General features: G+C 32.2%; 1 protein-coding gene across 1 annotated transcript in view; it reads left to right on the top strand.

The window, feature by feature from the left end:
• Positions 1-19,597, top strand: part of LOC106459476 (GRAM domain-containing protein 1B-like) — a 58,683-nt gene extending 39,086 nt beyond the window's left edge. Inside the window, exons 11-17 of the mRNA XM_022386133.1 lie at positions 1,184-1,376; positions 3,347-3,400; positions 9,209-9,364; positions 9,621-9,699; positions 9,833-9,949; positions 11,798-11,918; positions 17,462-19,597. Coding sequence (XP_022241841.1) covers positions 1,184-1,376; positions 3,347-3,400; positions 9,209-9,364; positions 9,621-9,699; positions 9,833-9,949; positions 11,798-11,918; positions 17,462-17,743 — 1,002 coding nt within the window. The 3' untranslated portion in view covers positions 17,744-19,597. The remainder of the gene's footprint in view (positions 1-1,183; positions 1,377-3,346; positions 3,401-9,208; positions 9,365-9,620; positions 9,700-9,832; positions 9,950-11,797; positions 11,919-17,461) is intronic.
• The last annotated feature ends 916 nt before the right edge of the window (positions 19,598-20,513 follow it).

The following is a 20,513-nucleotide window of genomic DNA, read 5'->3' as shown; positions in this document are numbered from 1 at the left end:
GGGTTGGACTCAACAAGCATCTTCAGAGCATCAGTATCAATTCCAACATGTCGGCCCCTGCCATCAGAGTTCTTAAAACTAAAGTCACCTGAACGAAATTTGCTGAATCATCGTTGACACTTACAAATGTTCAAAAAATTTCCATAAACTTCTTTGATATTCTTTGTGGCTACAGAGGCATTGTTTCCCTTCTTGTATTCAAACAGCATTACATGCCGAATGTGTGTCTCATTGTGTGCCATAACTATAAGGGATTATAGTATATTTGATTACTAAATTCCACTAACCATTTAGCACTATTAACATATCAGTTTATACAAGTTATGGTAATGCTCATGACACTTGAGTTTTATAGTATGCTTACAGATGCATCTTTAATCAAAAGCATTGAAATATTTAACATGAAGCAATGCTCCCAAGATTAAACCTGTGTTGGGTAGGCAATGTTTTTCATATGCCAGATGACTGCCTACCAAAGAAAATTTTTGTATGATTACTTGTAACAAAGCAGATGATTGCAACTATGTCCAAATAAAAGATATATAGACCCACTTAATAATTCACTGAGGAGCTGCCAGATTGATCCAAATGGACTGAAAGAGCCTGCTTCAAACAAAACAGCATCAAACACGGAGGATTTTAGTTTCCATAGTAACCAAAAAACTAGTAAATTGCAAAATAAAGAAATCAAAACATAGTACAGTACATATCCAGAAATCCATTGCAACAAGCTATGAGCAGAACTTACCTGTGAAACTTGTAGAAAATGTTGTTTCTTCCACAATATTATCAACACAAACTGAACAAAACAGGTGCTTATGTAATTAATGGATAGTTTACTTAGCATATTTTCATATGACATTTTCAAGTATGAACATTGATCTTTATTTGAGTTGTAAAAACATTTTTTTCATGGCTTCATGAATATATTGCTTGAACTAAGATGGTGTGAAATAAAATGTGTAACATTGATGTATATTTCTCCTGTCCTTTACGAATTTGTAGAAATAATTAAAGAATAACTAATTTCAATTGAGATTATACAACAAAAAAATCAGAATGCTTACCAGAGAAGTATTGAAAAGTGTTAGAATTTGTTTTCTTGTCTAATTGCAAGTATTTAACTCGGTATATGTTGCATGTTAATAACATGTTTAAGTCAATGTATGATTTTTTTTAACAGAGGCTACTGAAGCACAGTAAACCAGGTCAACTCTATGTAATTGTATGTGATGTGGTGAACACAGGTATTCCTTACAGTGATACCTTTTCTGTAAAGTCCCACTATTGTCTAACAAAAGTTACCAATGGCCAGTGCAGGCTTCGTGTGTGTGGCAGTGTGTACTACAAAAAATCTGTGTGGGGACTTGTGAAATGTAAGGAACCATTGCAGTTTGATCCTATATATATATATGTGTGTGTGTATGTGTTTAATATGATAGTCAGAATTTGATCATTAATTTTTCCTTTTTTTTTTTGCAACAGTGAACATCTTGTATAACAGAGAACTTAACAATATTCTAATAATATATTGTGGTTTTGACTTAATATGTATTTCCATACTAATTGCATGTGAATCATTGTGATTGACTCAGATACAAAAGAAATTAAGTTAGGACCAGCTTTACAGACTTGTTAGTTAAATTTGTTTGGAATATGACATTACCATTAAAAAAGATATTAAATAACTATTAAATAAATTTTTAGATTAAAAAAATTGCTCATGCATCAAGGATTCACGATGAGCGAGTTAATTACGACTTGATTTAGGTATAATTCACTTAACAGGGAGCTAGCTAGCTAGCTTTGTCCTTCGTTATTCACCAGCCACACACGCCGAGTTTTCCACGATGAATTTATATAATGTTTTCGTAAAAATACTAGTGTCCGATGAGAATCCACTGAAGCTAAAGGATTTATAATGTTCGAACTTTGTAAAGGTTCCTGGTGAAATATCTGAAGTTTTCCGATTGATAAGCATTATAACAATCACAATTATAGCTTCCAAAGTTTATAGCAAACTACTAATAGGTACTCTCTTTTGGCCTGGCACATTGGTTATATTTATAGGCATGTGGAGGCCTTCTAGAAAATTCAGTTTTACATAACAATACTGATGCTATATTTAAGCACTTACATACATACATACATATATTGTTGATTCTTACTTTCGAGAATCTTCTACAACTTTGGAGAATAGGCAGGTGTTTTGCAATACATATTTAACACTATAAGCTATGCATGTTTTTAAATATAAACTTAATCTAAACAACATTGATATTAAAATAGATATATAATAACAAATTTGTTACATAATGTACACATGTAAGATGCCAAAATTAGAAATTCTGGTTAATATGAAATGTTATAAAGTTGTAGCTTTATTGATGTGATAGGTTTTAGCAGTATTCTATAAAACTAAGCAAGTACAAATATTTTAGGTTTAATCTAACTTCAGTGGAAAAGTAAAATATACAAGAAATACTTTGACAGAAGGCAAACCTTACTGAAAAAATAAGAAGTTATACTGTAACTTTAGAAAGCTGTTGTCTAATAGTTTTCTGTTGAAGATTGGTTTATCATTTGGAAACTATGATGCTCATACTCTGTGTTTTAATAGTGCATGCAGTACCGGATTTGGGAGCTTATGTCATGATACTGATATACTATACATAAAAACTGTTATGCAAGTATGAACAGATGTATGTAAAGATGTAGAAAAATTAAGAGTTTTTGGATATATTTTAGAGCTCAATGAAAGCCATAAATATGATTAAATAGAAACAGTATTTTCTCAAAACATGAAAATTAGCAGATATTGTGAACCTTCATATAAATGTCGAATTTAATTCTATACATTGTACAGATATTTTTCTACTAGACTAGTTGAGATCCATGGAACATCAGGGAAAGAAAGAATTTGATTTTAAATAACATTTAGTGGAAGGAGAATTAGTATTAAGTAAAATATATTTGCAGCAGACAGTTGGATAAACTCTATATATTTTTTTTGAAAAATGAAAAAAAAAAACATTTTACCGTAAATGACAGTGTTTTTAATCATGACAAATACTACAATATACATAGATTTAGGAATGGATCTTAATTTTTGTAAGACTGAGAACTGGAAGTACGTGCATGTGTACTGTTATAAATTAGAAAAGCAGACCCTATATTTTTTACTTTTATAAGTGTAACCTTCTATATCTTTACACTTATACATGTATAAGATTTTATAAGATTATTTATTTTACTTTATTTTCTATTTAGGAGCTAAATATAATACCTATGTTAAATTACTTTATTTTAGTGTAATAAAAATTTTAATCTGTACTTAATTTCTTAGCTCTGATAGAAAAAAGTGCTGTTCAAGGGCTTCAAGATTTCTGTGCTGACTTAGGTAAACGTTTTAAAATTTCACTATTTAGTTAAACATTCACTGATGAGAAATAATAATGTAAGGAAAAAACATTTATAGACAAAAAAATCTACAATAGTTGATAAGAGATTTAATTATTTCATGAATAAATTCATTTCATTTTACTTGCCTAAGCTCTTAGTGAAATTTAATTTTTTTTTCATAGCTACTATAAATTCTGTCAACAAGCAAGCACAGACAATGTTTTACTGAAATTTACTTTCTGTAGCAGACAACTCTATATTAGAATACATTTAAAATCACATATTGAAAGTTGTACATACAATAGCTTGAATTTTTTTTAATTATTGAAAACATATATTTAAACAAAACAAGCTTTTATTAACTCTATGAGACCTGGGTGTATCAGTTTAATGCATCTGTTATATAATTTATTTTATTGCATTGTGAAAAAAAGAATGAATAAAATAGTTAGAAATTTCAAAATTACTTTTTTGCAGATTATGTCGTTTTTGCAAAAAAAAAATCTTATTTTCATATGTAATATTTGTATGAATTAGCAGCTTTGAAACTTCCAAAAGGTTTGATTATCATATGTTTTTTAAGAAACAATTAAAGATGTTTACATTTGTTGCATATTTTAATCACTGATTCATATGTTTTCCTAAATTCTTTTAATACTTTCCTATTTTAACTTTTATTTTGATTTGAAAAACAATGCACAAAATTGTTAACCACAAAATTTCAATGTGTTGACTATCACAGGCATCTATAAAAGAAAGTTTTATACCATACCAAAATCATAATCAAACTAACTTTTTTTTAATTGTTAACCACAAGATTTCTTTAAATATATGTAATAATTTTCTAACCCATCTTGTATTCATTTATATATATATATTTTTTTTTTCCATTAAAATTTTTTTTTGGCAATTTTGTTACTTAGTCCGATATGAACTAATACAGAAAAAGAACAAACACAGCACCATTGTCAACAAAAGGAAGCTTGATACAGTTGAATGCAAATTGGTTTAATTAAGCCTACCTCATCTTGTTCAACAAAAATGCTATCTTTTCCTATCGCCCCCCAGTGGTACAGCGGTATGTCTGCGGACTTACAACGCTAGAAACCTGGTTTCGATACCTGCGATGGCCAGAGAACAGATAGCCCGTTGTGTAGCTTTGTGCATAAATTAAAACAAATATATATATATTTTCCTATCACACTCCACTATTATAATTTTAATGCAGTATAAAATGATAAAGCAATCTATTAAAAGATAAGTCAGGACTATTAATTGTAGTGGAAGTTTTCACAAAAATTTTTTTTATTTTTCAGCATATCACTAACTAAGTTAAACTTTTATTACCTTGCTCTGACTTGTAAGCAAAAATCTGCCAAACTGGAAGCCCTATTGGCTTTTACAGTTCATAAAAATGGAAATAGAACTTTTACAACATGTTTAAGTCAGGAGGATATGACTTCTTGAAGAAGAGATATAGGCAGTTACATCACACCATAACAACCAAAATTGAGAAACAATGATTGGATAGAAATCAATAAAACTACACTTGTATTTAAATTACAAAGACATTAGCACCATTTTGTTCAAAACTATTATCACTTTCATACTAGGGAATTATGATTTGATTTTATATATGCAGTTAAATAGATAAAAGTAGTAAATAAATTAGGGTTTGAAGTTCTTTAGTTGTTTATTAATTTGTGGAAAAACGATTGTATGTTTATATTCTATAATTTTTTTAGCTCAGTGGTACAGTTTTGCTCTTCAGGCAGACTGCACCAATTATCTAGACATGAAAGAGCTAAATTGTACTTGAAAATATAACTGATGATATGACATTATTATATATGTTTATGCTATTAAGTTGAAGAAATGCATTTAATTGTTCACATTATGTTAACATAGTTGATGGACTATTTTGAATAGAACATATTTACGTTACATACAATCTTTAAGTAGTCATGATTTATCATTTTCGTTAGAATGGTGCACACTTCTGATACAGTTTCACCTACTTTCACACAAAGCCTATATATATCCCATCAATTTCGCTCCATTTCTGAACATGTACATATCATGCAACTACTCTTCACCAATAGTATTGCACCACCTATACTGGCACAGCTAAGCTCCCTCTGCTATTCGTGCTCAATCCTCATTTTCTTGATTGGCACAGCATTGTTTAGATCTGTGTTTTTAGCCATGTGGATTTCAGATCATGGATCTCCTTTCTAGACCCACAGTCACCACATTGTAGTCTTAGCTTTCCATTTACCTAGCTCCCTGAATCTGATGGTGGATCGATTATCTTCTCCAAACAAGATTCTCCTCATGGAGGGGGTATTTCATTCCACAGATATTACCACTATCTGTCTTCATGCATGATTTTTGTCAGGTCCATTGTCTCAGCCCAGGGACTAAATCCATGTGTTGCATCTTTTCTTTCCTGATCCCTTAGGCCTTCTTTCATGTCCCTTTGCCAGGGATGTTATTATACCTTCCAAATTTGGTCTCTTCACCTTGGTTTCTGTCTTTATCACCCTTCCATCTTTCCCTATTCTTCATCTGGTTGTTAGACAGAGGCTTGTCTACTTTGATCATGTCTAGCTATCAGAGGGCCTAGTTATCTTCCTTCTGTTTCTCCAGCTTTCATCTGGTTTTGTCTTCCCTGGTCCTTTCTCTTCCTTTCTGTTCCTTTGAATTGTCTACTGGGATCTCAGTATGGTCCTTTATGCCATTCTTGTACTCCATTTAAACCTTTGTCATCATGTTCCATCTACCCTAAGACCTATAGTGCCAGTTTAAGTGGTTTGGCTTTCCCATCCATTTCCTTACCTTCCATTTTCCATCTGTACTCCCATTCCGATCCTGATTGGCTTCTTTGTCCGGTTTGCTCCTTAAGGTGACATGATTTGTACTGCCTCCTTTCATAGTTCATGTTCCCAACATTTTATTCCCTAGAACCTTTCCATTTCCTGTGATCTGTCCCTTGTCACACTTACTGGTTGGGTTTGTGAACTCATTAGGCTGGTATATTTGGACTTATCCACGGAATGTTGCCACCCCCACAATGTTTCTTCTTATCAGATTCATCAAATCATTATGTTCTTGGCTACACAACATTGGCTTCCTATGGAAGATATCATTTAGGTCAGAAGGTGGACTACTTCCAATACCTTTGTCACTCATTATCTGCATGACCTGATTGTATCTTCCTTTAGTGGATATTGTCTCTCTCTCATGGCAATTCTACACATGTGGGTTCGCCTTTGACTGGGGTAAGTATTATCACTTCATTTCTGTTTTTATTTCAGGATCACACTCTTTTGCGGGTGTTGTCTGGTCAGGTATGCTTTGCCTCATACCCACACTATTTACTGATTGCACTATAATGCTCACTGTAGAGATGCGATGTTACTGCAAGACCACTGGTGGCATACCCAATGGTGTGTGTGTGTGTATATATATATATATATATATATATATGCTAGATATCAACAATTTTCAATCTCTGGTGGATTGTCACTCATGGACTTCATGAGTAAAGCAGAAGGGGATCTCTGCCGATCGTTTGATTGAATAAATTGGGGTCAGTCTCCTTTTTAGAATAAGGAATCATGGACACCCATTGAACTGTCTCTGGTATAACATTCCTCCAGACTCTCCAATGTTTACTCCCCTCCTTTTTTTTCCAGTGGAGCACAGGAGTCTGTACTACTTCCTAGTTCCTAGTACTGAGTGAGCTTAGAAATTTACTTTACCATACATACTCATGATTATCCACTCAGTGAGAAGAGGGCAAAGCTGGTTTCCCTCCTTCTATTTCCCATGGATGCTTTTTCTCAGGTGGACAAATATCAGTTGGAGGGGGTCCAGCCTATGAGGGATCTTCATCATAATGCCAAGTTCAGGATGACAATGCCCTGTTCCTACAGTTGTGTGCAGTAGATGCCTCTCTTCTCATTAATTCTGGTTGCAGAAGGTTCTTTCCCTGCTCCTACAGTTGATGTTGGGATATTTTGTCTGCTTCATGATACTGGCATTAGGACACATGCGCTGTGTTCATGTGATTGGGCAAATGTTCCATGTCCTCCTTGTAATTCTGGATGCAGAATGTCTCTTCCCTGCATTTACAGTTTGGTGAGTTATAATTTTGTCTGGAATGCTGGTTACAGCTATTACCCTCTTCTTATTGTTAAGTTGAGTCAATGCCGCGACTTTGTAATACCAGTTTCAGTTTGCTGTACTTCTTGCTCATACAGTTGTTTGGAAGTTTGTCCAGTTTTGATGTAAAGCTCACTTTCTCTTCATAATTCTGGTGGCTTGACATATGGCACTGTTTACTTATGGTTGGGGATGATGGGTGTGTGTATATATATAAAACACTGTTCACATACCCTAGGCATGAAATTGTTGTTACAATTTGTTTTCATCCTTAAACTCCTAATGCCGAGGATGAGATATGGAACCTTGTCTGTCCGGTTGAGGTTGGGTATGTACCTAGCTAATTCTATATATATATATATATATATGTTGCTACAGCTTGCACTTCTCAGAATATATTACGCTTGTGCAAGTATTTTCCTTTTCCATTCATTTTGGATTAATTTCCTACTTCCTGGGCAAAGAGCATACCTGTTCCAGAAGTAGTGCTTTATTCCACAGGTGTGCTTCATTTTCATCTCCAAGCACCCCTGTTCATTCTCGACAGTCACTTTCTGGTTGGCTTGATATTTGTGTGCTCACACCAGCCCCTCCACCTTTGCGATGTGGGAATCTGGCTTTGTGTGAGAGGAGGTAATAATCTATCAAAATTTAACATTTTTCTTTCACTGAAAATGTATTTCTGATAGGTACTTCCCACCCCTCCTTCCCAGTTCTCCTTTTGGAGCCTGCCAATTTTCAAAAGTGAGGATTAAGAGGGAATAGCAGAGGGATCTAGCTATGCCAGTATAGGTGGTGCAGTGCTATTGGTAGAGAGTAGTCTCATGATATGTACATGCTCAGGAATGGTGGGAAATTGGTGGGATATATAGACTGGTGCACTGATTAAAAATTTTTTTTATAAATACTTAGAGGGCAGACAAACATCGAGATAGCTTTGTGTTAGTATACATTTGGATTATGACCCAACTTAGAAGTTATTAGTTTGGGGAGGTTCAAGGTCACAGAAAAGTCACAAAAAATCCAAAAAATCCCTATCTGTTGATGTGGGAACTGATTTTTTTATACTATTTTTGCTCTATAACTCAGTCAAAAATGATTGGATTTTGAAGAAACTTGTTGGACATGTAGAACATTATTCCTCATTGTCCTGCCAAAAATGGTCTCTGTCTCTGTCTTTACAGACATACATATTTTTTTGGGGCCAAATATGATCAATGCCGCGTGGCGGAGGTATGCGCTCTACTGAGTGCCCCTCTAGTTGTTTTTTTTACATTCAGAGTAAAATTATCTGAGCAGATAAACTTTTACCTCATCAAGTTTTGTTTTTCTCAAAATATCTTAATACAGGGTGTAAAGTTTGGTACAAGTAGTTATTTTGCACGTATTTATATGCTTGCCATTTAATACAAGCATTTACCTTGCAGACCTTATAGAAGACTTATTACGTATAATAACAACTAGCATTTTTCCCCAAATTTAGAACATGTAGTTAGACTGAATTTTATTTTATTAAGCGAGACTTATTAGTTTAGCTTATGTGTTTTGCTAACATGTTTAGTGCCTTCAGTTTTAGTATCTTTAAATTATATGACAGTACATTACTCTTTTCTTATTCTTATTGATTACTTTAAACTAGAGGCTGCACTCAACAAAGAAGCTGACCTTATGAAACAACAATCAACAAAGAAACCAAGGCGTCGTAAAAGAACTAAATTGGTTGAATTTTCTAAAGTAGATTCTCATAATAGGTTATCAAGGTCCTTGCACACTCAGACCACTGGAAGGAAGCTATGTAAGTACCTAGAAACTACAAAAGTTTACACATTACGTTACATTTTAATGTAGGTTTTAAATATTTTCGTACTGGAACATTATAAAAAGTGAACCTTATGCTACTCGGCGATAGAGTAAATTGTTTTTCGCTATTGAATTATTATTAATATGTTTATAAATAATCTGAAATTACAATCTTTTAGCTTTTAAGTTCTTTCTTTCTGTTACAATCTACAAAAGAATTGGAAAAAGTTACTAATGTTTGTTTTTTGTAGCTGTACCATATTTATCAGGAGTGGAAAGTGAATCTTTTGGATATTCCTCAGATTTTATCATTAAAGTGATCTTGGCCACGTAAGTATGCAAATACTACAAAATTATGCTGTTTGACTGATATATCTCTATGTTTTGAAGTTTTACAGATTAAAAGATCTTTGAATTCTCATTAGGTTAAGAATGTATTTTTAATTTGTTTTGTTCCTTCTAGATTATTTGTGTTGTTACTGCTGAACATTTTATTGTTTTACAAACTGTGGTCTCTGGAAGATGAAACACTAGACATTGAACAAGCTAATCATCGTGTGTTTGATGTACCGCTTGAAAGGTAAATATGTATACATATAAATTATATATATTCCTTTTTAACCCTGATTTTAAAACTTGGGTAATAAAATTCAAGGTGAGGTGTGGTTGGCTTAGTGGTTAATATGCCTGATGGTATTAATGAAGCTCCATTTTCTTGTCCCATTTTCATGGAAAACAAACTGCACTATTCACTTTGGGGTTGTAAGTGCATTGTAAGAGTGATAGTCAAATACCACTATTTAAGTAAACTAGCCCATTCTCAGACACTTTCATTTTATTCACTTGTTTTTGAATAATTTTTTTATCACTATATATACATGTCAGAAAAGCTTTAAAAAGTATATATGAAAGTTCAACAGATAATTACGCATACGTGAGCAATTTTAATCATTGGTAAGTGTAGAATTTTTGAAATTTATACAGCCTTTATGAACAGGTGTAATTAAAAATATTCAATATTAAGTTTTTTAAATGAGGGACTTTACAAATGTATTTACATCTGCTGATTGGTTATAAAAATTCTTAAAGTTTCTGGGATGGAATGGCAGAACAAAATTGACCCAAGTCTTAACTTAAAGAAAAAAAGAATCTCAACTATCAAGCTTTATAGAAAAAAAAATGTATTTTAGGAAAAGTTATGTCTATGGTGTAAGTGTAATTGTGAAATTTGAGCTTCAAACTGACCTAATTAACTAGTATTTGAGTAGATGAATATAAAATGCAAAACACCAGTGTTTCATAGTTAATATTAGCTGCATTTCGTGACTACCATTACAAGTATGTAACTAATAATTTGGTTTGTTTAGAATTTTTGTGCAAAGCTGTACAGAGACTATCTGCATAATTGTCCCGAAGTATGAATTGTTAGAGGAGGAGGAAGGCATCTAACCAGCAGGACTCGCAGCTAATGTCTCGACTATTCATGTCTAACTGAATGGTGTGATTTTATTATAACTCTTAGAGTTCATCCTTGGCCCCAAATATGGAGCATGCCTTTGCTGTAACAGAAAGTGAACCATGAACCCTTGAATACACAGTCTAGGCATGTTGACCATTAGACCACACCCGGCCTATAAAAGTAGTGAACATAAATTCTGTAATCCTGTGGAGGCCTGTATTAGCATACCTGCAGTGATAGTTCTTTTAACATAGGGGGTTGCAACTCCTTAATGTTTTTTTTTAAGTTCTTCCACTGTCTTTGTAAACGAAAACAATGGGTGAGAACAGATGTTATCAGGTTGGAAAGTGTTTTGACAGTGGATTTTATTTATAGGCTTTAAGTGCACTATAATATTAATGTATCTTAAAGATTCACAGATTTTGATTTTTGAGAGCTTAATTTGGCATTATTCTAGTTTAAGTTATGAAACCAGGATAAGCAACTGAGTATCTTTTTATGTCATACATAGAAAATTTTCACTTTTATTTTTATATGTTCTACGTGTGTTCTGTTTGTGAGAAGAAGGCTTGAATTAGTGTGCAGCAAAAGGGAATACAGTTTGAAGACTCACTGAAATGGTCATTGTTCAACAACTGACATTATGACCAGTATTGTTATTCAGATATGTTTGATAGCAAAAATGTTTGTATTAAAATATCTTAATGAAGAGGCAGTTATTAAGGCAAACGTGAATCAGTATATCAGAAAATGTTTAGGAAACTTTAAAAATGTTCTGTTCCAATAAGAACTAAAATCAAAATGGAAGGAGGCAAGTAAAATTATTGGAGCTTTGTAAGTAGGCATTTTGCTTTATTACATGATCATTGGATAAAATACCTAATTGATAATAGGCATTAATGTAGTACATGTTTGTTGCTCATAACTATTAATTACTATCTCTTCTAGTGATAAATTTATTTCTTTTAGTTTAGAGGAACTATCTCAAGATGATTGGATTAAGCTGTTAAAAAATCACGAAGCTCTGCATCAGATAGAGACTGAGAGATGGAAAGATGTGTTAACAGAAGTAATAAAAGTTACTAAAATTGTAAGTATGTATTCGTCTTCAAAGAACATTAATGTAGGGGGGGAGTGATTTGAATCCAATGTATTTGAAGGAAAGTCTACTTTCTGTAAGTGCTCAGATCATTGGATTTTTTGTTTTGTAATACAGGTACATCACTGATTTTCCGGCACCCATGATTCTAGAACCTTCCGGATTATCCATTTTGCCGGACCAACAGAGGTCACGTAATAATAATTCAACAATACACCACTGACCCACTAATTGTACCCCTCTCGTGTCTCTAAAGCACCATGGACTGCTAGAAATTTAAATAAAACAAATATTAAATGTAAATTAAATGATTAATGAAATACATTAGTACAGGTATAAATGATACAGGTTTATTAGTACAGTATGAATGAAAAAGGTTTATTAATTACTGAACTTACACTATTGTCAACATTCTGTATTGTAAAAAAATTGAAGAATAAATCTAACCTAAATACTTGTGTCTTGTTAAACTACATATCCTAGGCAACATTCATGAGAAAATTCAAGCAATTTGATCCACTAGCTTGATATTTATAAGAAAATTTTCATGAGAGTGATGTACCTAAATGTAAGTAGCCTGTCCCAAAAGATAATGCCATCTGTGACCGCCCAGTGAACTAGTCTGGTGGTCGCGGGAATTTCAAGTGTGCTCTTGTAACTTTGTCCGGATTAAAGAAGGTGTCAGACCATCAGTTGCTGGAAAATCGGTGGTGTAATGTATAAACAATCATTATTTTCATAAATATTGTTACAATATAACAACCAATTTCCAGTTTATTTCTCATAGACTTGTTACATGTTTTTATAAAGATACATTTTAAATTCAACACTTGTTTCAATAGATATATTACTAGTTATTTGTCAACATCATTTAAAGACGTTGCAAGTTTCAGTTTGTATAAAACTGAGAAAAATGATTTATGATAAAATGGTGAAATAAAAGTGCAAGTATTTTTTACATTACAAAAAAAAAAACTCGACTAATATATTACTCAAATACTTAGGGTTTCAAAAGGTGTACTTCTAAACCTAGTATTAGAAGAAGGGACATCCAAGAAAACGTACAGATGGTAGTGTCATTCAAAGTATTTCAACATGAGGTGAATTCAAGAAATACTCAAAAACATTGGCAGAAATACAAAATATGTATGGTGTTAGAATTAAAAGTAAAATAGACCTGTTAACCCTATCAACACGGGTCAAAGGCCATGTCATCACATTTGTTGACTCGCATTCAAAATTTTATTGAACTACTATGTTATGAATGTATGTCAATACTTTTGGTATCAAATTGTAGATTATAATTCATATTTTAGTATTATACATTAGTTAATTTCTTACTTTAAAAGTAAATATTAAAAATGAAATTCTGAATATTGATTTTTGAGTGTCATGTGGTACGTTGAATTCAGCATTGGTTCAAATTAGATGTTTGTGATGTCCAAATACAAAATCTGTAGTTTCTTACGAATTAGATACTCAAATTACCAATATTGACAAGCTAGAATGTAAAATAAGAACCTCCTATTTTTTCTATTTTCTGAGATATTAATATATTTATTGAATCAACCAAAGTGGCCCTGCCCACCTCTTCAGTTTTTGAAAATACCTGCTTACATACACCTACTTCACCCAGTGATGTGTGTATGACCAAACGCAAGCTCAGAATGTACCTTTAGTGGTTTTCTCAGCCTCTTTGAAGTATTTGGATGGCAAACTCTTTCTTTTCATGCTAGATTCCAAGCAGTAAGGTAAGAAATTAGTGAGCTCGAAATTTTATATTTTTTTTAGACCCCAAATACAACTTAGTTACTAAGCTTGATAAATTATAGTGGAATTCTGTGGTATTGATATAATAATTTATGATTTTTGGTTATTTCTGTATGAATATATAAAATCTAAAAAAAAAAAACAAAAAAAAAACAATATTTTGTTTCACATCCTCCAGATGTGAAATTTGATAAGGCTTAGCAACCTATGGCAAGCAGCAAATGAGTACAAAGAAGAGATAATTGTTTGCTATACTTCTTTATTTACTGTTTTTTGTTTTAAGAACTTATTTGTAAATAATAATAATGTGTATACATATGTATTATAACTGAAATGTGACTGTATTTTAGAAAATACTAGTCCACTAATACACAGCCAAGACAGGTCACTTTGTAAAGGCCAGTTTTATATTCTTGGATACGGTAACATGAGTGCCACGTCATTGCAACTTCTGTAATGTTAGCCAGCCTGGTCAATATAATAAAAATAATAAATATATATAAATGTATAATGTTATGAGATTTAAGCTGTTTAGACAAAACATTTGTTATAATTTGTAGTCATTCTAGAAGAAAAAAAGCATAATTTATATCTACTCCTAATATTTTATGGTGGTTATGAGGTCAGTCATATCGACTGAACCTGTACAGAGATACAGTAGTGAAAATAACAGATAAAAAGTAAAAAATTTTTCTAAAAAAACATATGATAATTATCTGGAGGTTATAAAGACTTTGCATGTGAAATTTGACAATTATATTATGCATAAAAGTATTTTTAACCTTAAAATCAAAATTACTCTGCATGTTGGATAGGCAACATTCGATAAGAAAAATGCAAGAGAAAAAAATTTTCCTAAGAAATCTTAAAACTTAATCAAAAAACCTGGTATTTTTTATACGAAAGCCTTGTAATGTTTACTGATAATATGCAAAATTTTGTGAAGATACGCTTACTAATTTAAAAGCTATGGCATGAAAACAATAACAAGCACAAAATGATTATGAGGTCAGTCCCAGAGACCTAAAAGATAGTTGCAAATGGCCTATATTGAAAAGTTGCATTCCAATTTATAGTGGGAACGTGTCAAGCATTTAAATTTTGCAAAGGTCCACAGAAATTAGAAGAATAAATGGATAATGTGCTGCAGACTGACAAAACAAAGAATATTTTGTTATTTGGGAGAGTTTTTGTAATGAAAGCATACTGAGATAAGTGTAAACAAAACAATGAAAATATGATAGAAGATGTATAACAATGATTTTTTTTATGCCGAAGGAATTGAAGATATTGTCGATATTAGTGGTATTATGTGAAAAGGAACATGAACAGAAGATGACAGTTAAAATGCTCTGGAATTAGAATTTCAACACAAAGCCCCCCAGTGGCACAGCAGACTTACAACAATGTCTGCGGACTTACAACACTAGAAACCGGGTTTCGATACCCTTGGTGGGCAGAGCACAGATAGTCCATTGTGTAGCTTTGTGCATAAATTCAAATAAACAAAATAATGGTCCAAGACACATTGCCTTACTGAATAAGAATTATTTGCAGAAGAAAGAAAAAAGATGGTTATATAAGCACTAGGAAATAGCTAGCTATCCCAGAGTCACAATGCCAAATCATTTGAACATTTGTTGTAACAACTGAAAAGTAATGTAGCAAAAGAGTAGCCAACTCAGCCAAAGGTAATGTTGGGAGAAGGTAAAAAAAAAGGTTGATAGTCTCAGTAGCTGGTAGCATCTAGACTGATTGATGTAGTCATATAGTTAAGGCTAGAGGAGTATCTACTAGTTATTGAATATTCAGTTTGTATGTTCCTAAATGAACTTTTCATACCTGATTTTGCAATACGGGAGAAAGTCAGTTATAGGAACCATTTGGTATTTGAGGCATTTGAATAACTGATTTGTTAAGATAATTGAAAGATTTTTTTATTCAGTTTCTAAATGCAATTAGGTATAGATTGATAACATAGTCTTATTGGATCATCTCAGAAATACACAGACAAAAATACTGTATTTGTACAGCAAAATCAACTACAAAAGAATAGAGTACTATTCTTACACAGTACAGTCCATGTGCCATTGTGTTAAAGAAAGAAATTGCTAATCTTCTTTTGTTTCAAATTGCTGGGTCTTTTGTTAATAACCAAGAAATGCAGTTGTTTCATAGATATAGGCCATGCAGCCATTTTCTTGTTGTATTTCTAAGCTCTTTAGAGCTGTCTCTTGGGTACCAACTGCTTCAGTAAGTAAAAAACTTAACTTTGTATCAGAGTTGACTTACTGGTGAACAGAAACGATAGTCTCGTTGTTTCTGAGATTGGGTGTGGTATAGAGTGTTCATACAAATGTTAGATCCTTTTTCTTGGGTGGCAGAAGAACTAGTTGCTGAGTACATGCTCATCTGTTGCTTCTGCATTCCTCCTATCAAGGAAGGGCTCATAACTGCCCCGTGGGTAGCTCACTCCTCCAACTGATGCCTGCTGTCTTACTTGCAGACAAACAATTTTGGGCTGGCAGATGTTATCCACCAGTTAAAGCTCCAGTATCTCTAGGCAGGTCTTTGGTGGCATGGATAAGAATCTGTATTAGGGTATCTTGGTCTATGGGTCCTTGGAGCCCACTACAGATCTCTACATTTAGTCTCAGATTTTTTAAACCACACATCATTATTATGGCCCCTCAATCAACTATGCTTTCTGTACACAAAGATCTATCCTCATGGTTAGAACTCAAATGGAAGCTCTGAAGGCCCTGATCTGTGTCAGTTCCCCTTCCTTCATTTTTGATTACAGTAAGATTGTGGTCATTGACCTACACAGCAGCAGTGAAAGTCCAACATCTAGGAGAGGATTTCTACAAACCTGAACACTAGATGATAAACTCTTCCTCTTAAATGCAATTTTTCCTCCTCCTAAGACATTGAAACTTAAAACTACCCAAGAATTATGAATAGCACAGTAAAAAACAAACATTAAGAAACCATTAAGAAATTTTGTCTTACTACATTACTTTTGGTGTTTTAGGGATACTGAAAACCTTGGAGATAAGTGTAATTTCTCTAACTTTGTCTGAGTTTGAAACCACAAAGTGTGAACAAAGTCAAAAGTATTCTTTTTTTTGCAAGAACACAAAGGCTAATGAATGCACAGATTGAATAGATAAACTTTATACTGTAGATCTGTTTCTGGTTCTAGATCTGTTCAAGATTGTAATTTATTCCAGGCCAACATAGCACAGTACTATAAGCAAAATCGTATTGTGCCACATCTTTCAGTACATGCATGCTACGTTTCATCTGTTGGTCATTTCACTATGGAAACAGGCATCACATGACACACTAGTTGAAGAGATTGCTATTCAGATTTACACTGTGTGGTTTACTATACAGTAATCCTTCCCATGAGAAAATGTATGTGACACCAAAGGGGAATGATGCAGAACAAGTAGATAACTATATGAAAAAGATCAAGTTCATATGTATGTGTGAAAGTAAAAGCAATTTGAACCCAAAAATATCTTGTTTATATTCCTAAATGTATAATGTATACACATGTAAATTTTTATTTTTTCAATATACTTGCATTTGTTTTGAAATTATGACATTTTGTGTAAAAAATGTACGGAGGTTTAATGAATTACTGTTGAAAACCTTAATCTAATTTTTAGGCTTAGATGTATTGTTAGTAGAAAGAATTTGGATAATTTTTGTCATAAATGAAAATGAGATTAGTTATTTTGTCTTTGTAATTTCAGATGGAAACATCTCTTACTGATCTGAAGAGTAGCATAGAATTGTACAGTTCTGTTTCGTTATTGAATACTGCCAGCTTCACAAATCTCAAAGAATCACCCTCCACATCACATGGCTTCAAAAAAGACGTTTTAACATCACGCAACTCGGATGAGAATTTGATGCTGCACAGCTTTGACAAAGATACTTCATCATACATATTGGAAAAAACTGAAAGGATGGAAAAAGTTCCTCAAACTGTTTCTAGAGAACATCAATTAGAATATGAAAAATCAGTAAAATGATATTTACTCCAGTTTTTCTTGAGACTAGTATTGTTTTCATATGAAGTTCAGTTACTTGAGCTTAGCTTAATAAAATGATCATTTTCTAATATTTATTTCTTGAATGTACACTTGTATATAATGAGAATTGCATGTGTAATGAATCTCAGTTTTGCTCAATTCTCTCTGTATTTATCTATGTAATGATTTTTGAACAGTTGTCTTTTCAGTGGTTTAAGCTCTTGTTAACTTATATATATATATATATATAATGATTGCACTATGAGAAGAGCTGAACATAACCAATATTAGGGAGTTGTATAGGTTAGTTTCTGCTTCTGAATACTCATGAAGTAATAGTATTTGAATAATATTTGTAACAGAAGTAACAAGCAAAGATTGTTTCTGTTCTTTTGGATTATTCCAGATCAACAAAGTCAATATTCTGTGTCAAACAAAATGTGTGTAAAATATATTAAACAGTTAAATTTTTCTGTGATTGTAAACTTTCACAGTTATAGTTTGCATGTTGTGATAAGCATTTACTTTTAGGTTATCAGGTTTTTCTCTGCAACAAACTACTTCATTTAGACATTAGTGCTTAGTGGGTGCTGCAAAATATGTTTTTGGCATTTATTTGTCAGTTTAGAACAAAGAGTACATCAAACATAAAAAGCCAAACATGTTTTGAACAGGTTTATAAATGGATTCAAGCCTCTCTTTTAAAACTTGTATTCCTAAGACTTTTTTCTTCAAATGACTTTTGCTTCATAGTACATTTTTTGAAAGATACTAAAAATTTAATGCAAACAGCCAAATTGGCAATTAAACATTAGCACAAGTCATGATAAAGCTGCATATGTTATTTTCTATGCCACCAGTAGTCTATGTTTGATATGTACTCATTTTCTGTTCAGTAGTCTTAGTTTTTTGACAACATATCTAGTTATAGAGTAACATTGCTTGTGCCTGTAAAATGTTACTTTTTCTTCTTCGTTCAAACCTCTTTTGTATTGGCTGCTATAAATCTTTGAACTTGGAGTGAAGTCTGTACCACAAAGGCTACAGTATTTATTTTTATTTTGTAAGTAAATGTTGATTGAGTTCAAAATGAAGTTTTTATGTACATATTGAACCTGTAACATCTGGCTAAATTAACCCTACTTCACCATCTGTCTAGCTGATTGTTTTCAATTTCTAGCAAATCATATACTTTTTGTCTTACTAATTGGATTTCACCATTAATAGAACATATGAAGCTAGTAATAATAAATCTATATGCCTAAAACTATAACTGTTTTACCCAGAATGATGATTAGAATACCATGTTTGAACTATCTGGTCCATGTAATTAGGACAAAGTAAGAATCATGCTGGTAATGGTATTTGTTGTAAAATGCATACTTATGTGTTTTAGACCTAGGGTGTAACACCTCTGATTTTACATCAGTGTTAGAATTTTAGAATTTTTTATTAACAAATATGTCACTTAAATTTTTTTTAATATTAAGGAATTGAAGGCATGATTCTGGTAAAATAATTTTCTTTAGGCTTGTCCAAACATTAAATACATCAACTATTAATTTTTGCAATTTTTTATTTCTACTCACTATCTGTGCTCAAGAGGCATCTGCATAAGTGATACTTCTTGGTAAAATATTTCTACTTGTAGAATACACTTAAAAAACAGAACTTTCTGTGGCTTTTTTTATTAGTAATGTTTTAGTACTTGTCCACATTAAGTATTCTATACTGAAAACAGTTGAAACTTTTAAGTAGTTAATACTCTCAAATCTGTAGGTATAGTTTTAAGCTTATTAAATAATCTATGATTTAGATTCTTAATTCTTATCCTTGTGCATTAATAGAAATATTAAAAAGATCACTATATTCATTTTGTTTCACTTATAAAAAAAAAATTACCTTTCTAAAAACAAATGAAAAAAATATTGACAAAATACTATCCATAATGTCTTGTGTATTTGTATATATTATTTCTTTGTTTGAATGCTATTGCCTTTGTGGTAGTCTCAGTTAAATTCATTTCTGCAAAGAATATTAGGTAGATCTGCTGTGTAACTGGAGGATTGGCAGGATTACTCGCAAAGTAATAATGAATTTAAGTTACTTGACTGAGTTTAAGCTAAGAAATTAAGAGACTGGACTTGATGTGTGATATAAAATTATAGCAGTCATGTTTATTGACAAAAAACAATAATACTGTGTGTCTGTATATACTGGTGTTAGACACTGGTGAATGGCCATGGGTTCATGGAACAATTAATTGATTTTCTTCCCTTGAGATGTCTTTTTCATCAGGAAACTTCTTTTAATACTGTTTAAATCTGATGGTTTGTACTTAATCTAAATTAAAAAGGGTTACCCATAGCAACTAGTGCTACACACATGACTGTTCATTTTCATTCAACATCTGGGAAGTTGTAACCTTAAAATATAATCTGATCTACCAGTGAAGGATGCAGCTGTTGATACATTCTTGCACAACATGCAGCATTGCAGTAGTACCTCACAAGGACAGAACAGGTATTATCTCTAGAGAATAATAAAGCTACTATGAAATCCACTTAAATGCTTTCTGGACTATATGTTAAGAGAAAATTGTATAGACTAAGAATAAACAAACATTTTGTTAAATGTTTGCATTAAAATAAGAAGGTACAAAATGCATGGTAAGTAAGTGTACCACATCTTTATAAGAGATAGGGTGCTGTGTAAACTTTTTCCTAAATTAAATTTTGTTTGTAAATAATTGAGGAATATATTAATATTT

This window comes from Limulus polyphemus, unplaced genomic scaffold (genome assembly GCF_000517525.1).
Source record: "Limulus polyphemus unplaced genomic scaffold, Limulus_polyphemus-2.1.2 Scaffold28, whole genome shotgun sequence".
Classification (NCBI taxonomy): domain Eukaryota; kingdom Metazoa; phylum Arthropoda; class Merostomata; order Xiphosura; family Limulidae; genus Limulus; species Limulus polyphemus.
This window is presented reverse-complemented; position numbering and strand designations above follow the sequence as displayed.